This window comes from Otolemur garnettii, unplaced genomic scaffold, assembly GCF_000181295.1.
Source record: "Otolemur garnettii isolate 467f Iridium unplaced genomic scaffold, OtoGar3 scaffold00059, whole genome shotgun sequence".
Classification (NCBI taxonomy): Eukaryota; Metazoa; Chordata; class Mammalia; order Primates; family Galagidae; genus Otolemur; species Otolemur garnettii.
The window spans coordinates 6,905,224-6,912,913 of NW_003852454.1; the positions used below are offsets into that span (position 1 = coordinate 6,905,224).

General features: G+C 39.2%; 1 protein-coding gene across 1 annotated transcript in view; it reads right to left on the bottom strand.

Moving 5' to 3' along the window:
- Positions 1–7,690, bottom strand: part of CLASP1 (cytoplasmic linker associated protein 1) — a 303,536-nt gene that overhangs the window by 65,006 nt on the left and 230,840 nt on the right. The window contains exons 28-29 of the mRNA XM_023514808.1: positions 3,332–3,410; positions 2,195–2,338 (exon numbers count right to left, since the gene is read on the bottom strand). Coding sequence (XP_023370576.1) covers positions 2,195–2,338; positions 3,332–3,410 — 223 coding nt within the window. The remainder of the gene's footprint in view (positions 1–2,194; positions 2,339–3,331; positions 3,411–7,690) is intronic.

A 7,690-nucleotide genomic window follows, 5' to 3' on the forward strand; every position in this document is an offset into this window, starting at 1 on the left:
TTTTTTTTTTTAAGTCTTAAGTCAAGACTATATTAGCTGTCTATATGTTTTGAGGTTAAATTCTATGGGAATGGTCTAAAATAATGGGTCTCAAATCTGTACATATTTAAAAATCAGCCAAGATTAAAGGGCACCCAATCAGAAATAAGATAATGTCCAGGTTCTACCCTATACCAATTAAATCAAATTACCTTAGAGTAGAACCCAGAAATCTAGGTTGATTTTAATCGCAGTCAAGACAGAACTACTAATCTAAATCTTCTCAAATTCCTTCCCAATACTAGGATTATTATATCAGAACCTGGGTGTAAGCTAGGTCTGAAGTTAAGGGAGTTAAGTATACCTTACAAGGTGGCGGATGTCAAAAGTAACATGCCAATGAGGACAAAACTTTGTGAAGTTAACACCGCATCATCCAAAATAACTGCAATTAAGTGCCGAAGATCAAACAGTAAATGAACCATTTGATTTGGGGCAATAAATCTAATTTCCTAATCATATTTGGATTGAGCTAGTATTAAAATAAGTTGAGATTTTTGGAATCCCAGGCTGGAAAACTCAAAAAAGGATGTTCCTGTAACATGCTGATTAGAAAAGTAAGGATGGTAAAGACTAGTTTAAATTTTCTTGTTTTTATCCCCAAGTTTTTCTGTCATTCATGTCCACAGAAAGAGATCAAAATTAGTCCCAAACAGGTTCTAATCAAGGTAATACATAAATCTGAAACATGTTTCAATCCATGGTGGGGTGTACTTAGGTAACATTCCAATACAAAAGCACACACGAGGTCTGACAACTAAGTTCATGAACTTGCCACCATACACTCACATTGGCAGCACTGTATAAACAATTTTATCCAGTTTCATAACCTTTGTGTATCAGTGTCTCATAGCTATGTTCATGTCAATATGCAGCAATGTCTTGGTGAGTGAAGTTCATTGTTGTTAAGTGTTTTTGTGTACAATTGCAAGAACGTTGGAGCTTGAATTAGAGCAATGAACAAACATTAAATTTCTTGTTAAACTTGGCAAGAGCAGAAGCGAAATCAAGGACATGTTAGTCCAAGTTTGTGGAGATAATGCTATGAAGAAAATGGCAGTGTACAAATGGATTAAACATTTTTCCAAGGGGAGAGAAAGTGTCACTGATGACAAGCAGTCAGGGCAGCCAGTAACAAGCAGAACTAATGAAAACATTGCAAAATTTTGTTGAACTGTGCATGAAAATCCTCAGCTGACTGTAAGAAGCACAGGAGACCAAGTAAACATTGACAGAGAAACAGTTCAGGAAAATCTTGGCATGAGAAAGGTGTGTACAAAACTGGTTCCAAAGGAGCTCAATGACGAACACTATTGAGGTAGTTTTGCCAGTAAACTAATAACTCTATTCGAACACTCTCCCTAGTCACCTGATTTGGCCTCCAATGACTTTTTTCTTTATGTGAAGATAAAGGAAATACTGTAGGCAAGATGTTTTGCTGACATTCAGGACATCAAGGATAAATACAACAATTCTGATGGCCATTCCAAAAAAAAGAGTTCCAAAATTGCTTTAAAGAGTGGACTAAGTGGTGGCATCAGTGTGTAGCTTCCTAAGGGAGTACTTCTAAGTAACCATAGTGACACTCAGCCAATGACATAGGTAGCACCTCATCTAGGATGAGTTTGTGAACTTGACTGTCAGACCTCATATTCACATATGCTTATGTGCTATATAAGTGGAAGGTTTCTGCTCTTTTAAAAGTCAAGAAGAATCTATTACATCTTATCAAACGCTTCAGTGACATTTTACTATCGGGTACCTTCTAGCCAGCTAGCCTTAGATCTGCAATTCCATCTTCAAAGTACATGTTATGAGCTGACAGAAGGAAAAGAAGGAAAACACTTGTCTTTTAAGAGACACTAAATAAAATACTAGTGATTTCACATTATCAAATATATGAAATAGATGCCTGAGAAAATCGTGAATTCATCATGCAAGATTTGCGATTTTTATTTTGATACTCAAAGACTGGAAATGGACAGAGCCAGAGAGAGAAGATAAGAGCCAATAGCAAAAGGTTGGCTTTCACAGAAGAAGAGTGACAAAGGCATATAGGTGCATGGGTGGGCTGGTTTTACAAGTTTCTAAATAAACATCTTTTTCTAACATGCCTAAGAACACTCTGTAATTACACTCCGATCCATAGACATACCTTTCTCACATCTGAGCTCTTTGGTTCTGTTGTCCAGGTTATGAATCTAGAAACGGCAAGCCTTGTCTCACTAGAGTTTACAAAATCTGTTGGATCCATCTGTCTGGCCAGAGATTCAATGTATTTTAGGACTGCAACTTTGACCTGAAAGATTCAATAATTAAAAATATTAAGTATACTTGATGAATCTTTGAATAGAATTTTTAATTGGTGGACAGAGGAAAGGGAACACTGTTGAGAAGAAACCTCCTTCCTTTCTCCCGAATTTATGTTTCTAGGTAGAGTGATATCAATCAGGAGAAAAGCACAAAATGACTGATGAGGAAGTGGCACTCAGCTTGGCTCTCTTCATTTTTAGATTGCCATGCCTGTGAAGAAGAGGTGCTCTGCTCCTTATCTATGCTGCCAGACACTCAGAGACAGGAGCCCATGTTGGGAGACTGGGATTTCCAGCTCTGCCACTGACTGTGAGGGTGACTTCAACTCTCAAGTTCATTTTGTCATACATTCTATGCCATGTTCTGTAAGGCATGTTCAGTAATCAAGCTAATGTTCTATCCTAACTTTACCATCTACTTCTCAATTTTAGCCCATCCCAACATAAGTTAGTGATCAAGGAATAGACAATGAACATGACTTAATTCAAATCAGCACACATCCTCCCTTGAATTTAGTTTTGTTGTTATAGATGATTTTCTACAACATGTTAACAGTTAATTTTCAAGTCTTAGTTAATATTAAACATTCCAATAAGATACTGATCTCAACACATCAGAATGACTTAATTTTCTAGTTTAAATATTAATTGTGAAAAAGACTAAGAATGCTCAAGAGTTGCTAAGAATGTAGAGAAACTAAAGTTCTCACACATTCTGGTGAAAATATAAAATGGCACAACAATTTTAGCAGTTTCTAAAAAAGTTAAACATATACCTAGTCAATGAATCAGCAATTCCTCTACTAGGCATTGAACCAAGAGAAATGGGAAAATGCTCACAAAGAATTGAACAAGAATGTTCACAGTAGATTTAGTTACAATAGCTAAACACATGTATGAGTTGTGTACTTAAAAAGAGTAAATTTCAAACAAATTTGAGGCCTAGAGGTTGAATTATGATATGATAAATAACTACTGACCTTGAGGTTTGGAGTTTGAGTTTGATCCACAATAAATCTCATCAAAATGTTAAATTGCTGATCAAATGGAAAGGAGTCCCTACATGAAAAAAAAGTGCTTGCTTTTAAAGAAATTTATTACAAAACATTCATTAACAATAACATAGTGTTGTAGATTAACGTGTAGAAGCCTCTTCACCTTTTAAAAACAGTACTTTCTTATTTTATGTACCTATAAAGTAAAAGCAGAAAAAGAAAATTCCTGTTTGAAGTCTCAAAACATACACAGAATTTACTTTGCAGAGCTATTTTTAAAAATTAAGCAAAAAACTAAGGAAGAGAGTCCTACCTGGCCATCTAGGGATTTGCTCATCTTCCCTCCAGCTATGAATATTGCTTAAACATGAAAAACACTTCTGATTCTCAAATCTTTTTTTTTTTTTCTTGAGATAAGGCCTCCCTCTGCCAGAATACAGCGGAGTCATCACAGCTCACAGTAACCTGAAATTCTCGGGCTCAAGAGATTCTCCTGCCTCAGCCTCCCGAGTAGCTAGGACTATAGACATATGCCACTATGCTCAGTTATTTTTTTTTTTTTTAAGAGATGGCGGTCTCACTATGTTATTCAAACTGGTTATGAACTCCTGGGCTTAAGAGATCCTCTCACCTACACCTCACAAAGTGCTAGGATTCCAGGTGTGAGCCCCCACACCTGGCCACAAATCTTATTTTGATATCCTTACTAGGATATTTATAGCTGAGCTGCTTAGGCTAACTGCACTGTCCTCCTTGGTCCTGATAACTGCTTATGACCCTGTTTTTCACTGTTACCATAGAAGATGCCTGTGAGATAATGCAACATTTCCTACCCATCGACAAATCACACAAGGGAGCCTGAAGCCCAGCAGCCCCTTCTCTTTCTCCATGTCTTGCCTGTTACTGATCCCATCTGTTAAGTTGTCGCACATCTCTGATCCAGTCAAGTGACCCTGAAGTGCTCCTAGCTAGAGAAAGTCAGCATTCTTTCCCTTAAAATGCTGCAATTACTAGTATTAGTTTAAAATTGCATAATGGAGTCCCATGAGGATAATGCTGCTGTAACTTCCATATTAACAGGAAAGATACTGCAATTCAAATTATCAAAAGATAATGCAAACCCCAATTACTATTAAGGCTGAATGATTACATTATTTCCTCTGGACTCCTTTACAGACTTTCCCCAATCTACAGAAGTATACTAAAATGAGTAAGGATGTAGGTTTGAATATAGAAAATTAAGCAAATAACATCTACCTAACAGAACTGGTTTCAAAATTAAATATGATAAAAATAAAAAGCATATGGTACATATTAGGTAATAATGGTATTACCATTATAATTACTAACAAAAAGTAAACTTGACCTAATAGCATCTTCTCTCTCACATTTTTTGTACCCCCAAAATCTCTAAGGGCAACTTCTGGAAGCAAAGTACACTTTGCTTTACATGATTTAAGTGACAATATTAACAGCAACACAAAGTGTCTCTCTCTTTTTCTGCAGCAAGGGATGATGGGTTCCGTCATTAGTGTGCTTACTCAGGAAATACATGCCCTGTGCTCAGGCACAGCTGAAGGAAGGGGAACTGAAGCAGATTAGCACGCAGACATGTAACCTGCAGACCACTCTCAGCCATCACTGAAATCCCCTCTGAATAATCACTGACCGATTCCAGATAAGCTTTTTCTCAGTTATTAAGAAAAGAAGGAAATATTAAAAATGATTTAGCCCCAGAGACCCAGACCAAATTTACTAAGATTAGGATTTTTAAAAGAAATGAGATATCCAGAAAGATTAAGGGGATGTCACAACAGTATTCCTTAATCACCCAAGTTTAGGAATATAATCTTAATATTTCCATCATTTCCCCAAATCTGAATTAGATATTCTGAAAAAGATATTTTTCTTTTTGAGACAGAGCCTCAAGCTGTTGCCCTGAGTAGAGTGCAGTGGCATCACAACTCACAGCAACCTCCAACTCCTGGGCTCAAGTGATTCTCCTGTCTTAGCCTCCCAAGTAGCTGGGACTAGAGGCGCTATTTTTTGGTTGCAGCCGTCATTGTTGTTTGGTGGGCCTGCACTGGATTCGAACCCGCCAGCTCAGGTGTATGTGGCTGGCGCCTTAGCCCGTTGAGCCACAGGCGCCGAGCCTGAATTAGATATTTTCATTCATAAATTCACCTGAATTAAGTGACCTACAGACTAAGTCTAGGTCACACTATTTTATTTTATTATTTTAATTTTTTTTGAGACAGAGTCTCAAGCTGTCGTCCTGAGTAGAGCGCTGTGATGTCACAGCTCATAGCAACCTCAAACTCTTAGGCTTAAGCCATTCTCTTGCCTTAGCCTCCAGCTATGACCTCAGGCACCTGCCACAATGCCCGGCTATTTTTTGCTTGTAGTTATCATTGTTGTTTGGCAGGCCTATGCTGGATTTGAACCCACTAGCTCTGGTGTACGTGGCTGGTGCCTAGCTGCTAAGGTGCCGAGCCTCACACTATTTTATGTGGCCTTTACAGTATCATAAAAAATTCTCAAATGTGTTGCCCAAATCCAAATTTTTGACCTTTTTGAAAAGGCTGGTACTCTTAACATGGCCACAGCTGGCTGCACCTCTGTAGCCTAACAATAGCCCTCCAGCCCATTTACTTCACGCATTCACACCAGCTTGTCAGCGTAGGCCCCCAGTCTTTTTTTTTTTTTTTTTGAGACGAAGCCTCAAGCTATCCCCCTGGGTAGAGTGCCATGGCATCATGCTCACAGCAACCTCCAACTCCTGGGTTCAAGTGAGTCTCCTGCCTCAGCCTCCCAAATAGCTGGGACTACAGGCGCCCGCCACAACGCCTGGCCATTTTTTCTTTTTTTTTGGTTGCAGCCATCATTGTTGTTTGGCGGGTCCAGGCTGGGGATTCGAACCTGCCACCTTAAGTGTATGTGGCTGGCGCCTTAGCCGCTTGAGCCACAGGCGCCGAGCCCCCCAGTCTTTATAAATCCATTGGTGTGCTGACGAACAGCTATGCGCCCTAATTCCACTAAATATAATCACCCAAAGGAGAAATGATTTGAATGTTTGAAAGTTTTACTTCCAAGGTAGTATGTTTAGTTTACTGAAAACAGAAAGGGAACAGTTTTAGGATGGGAGAATTCTGCAGCAGTGTAAATCATAAAGATCAACAGGGTCAGGGATCAAAAGAAAACAATTGGCCTCATCCTGCAGAGAAACAGATTCATGCTCCAAAGTCAGTCCTGCAACAGATGTGTGTGTGTGGGGGGGGGGATGCCGGCAGGGCAGCCTATGCTGTTCTACTGGTTGAGGAAGACAGAGAGGAAAGAAAAGGCACGAGCACTATCCATAGCCTGTCCTCACACACCAAAGGAGGGGACACATGCCCTTGCAATAACAAGGACAATAGAACCACCATCAGAAATTGTGGATTTTAGTTCTCAGACTGCCACTAAACACAAAGTGTGACCCTGGACAAGTCAAGACAAACTCTCTATCTCTCGCTGATACAATGAGCATAGCCTTTCAGGTCCTTCCATTTTGAAAATTCTGTGACACCAGTTTTAATCCAGTTTGCAGTAATTGGGTCTTATATAAGTCACTGCACTGGTGATAATTTCCTGAGTGATGAGAGTAATTCATTTGTTCTTTTAAAAAATTCTCTGCTCATGCCTGTAATCCTAGCACTCGGGGAGGCTGAGGTAGGTAGATCACCTGAGCTCAGGAGTTTAAGATTAGCCTCAGAAAGAGTGAGACCTTAGAAAAATTAGAAAAAACTAGCTAGGCATTGTGGCAGATGTCAGTAGTCTCAGCTACTCAGGAGGCTTAGGCAAGAGGATCACTTGACCCCAAGAGTTTGAGGTTGCTGTGAACTGTAAGGCCATAGTGCTCTGCCTAGGTGACAGAGTGAGACTGTGTTAAAAAAAAAAAAATTCACTGATTTGACATTCTGCTCTATTTTCCGCCCAATCACAACCTAGACATTTCTGTGAAGTGTCCTCTGAGATCATTTAACTGTAATACTAGTATGCTGAGGACTCATAATTGCACAGATGATAGAGGTTATGGACAACAACAGCATATAGATTTTTGAACTTTTCTGAGCTTGGACAGCACTTTGTCTCAGAACAGCCAGAAGGGCACAACTGCTGTAAATGTGTCATCCATTTCTGAGCCAATGTATTGTTAATTTGGAGACTGTTCCTGGATCAATGAAAATTCTACATCATACACTAACAGAAAAATTTCTAGTGTCACTTAAAAGAAGTTAAAGTGGGTGGCACCTGTGGCTCAGTGGGTAGAGCACCAGCCCCATATACCAAAGGTGGCAGGTTCAA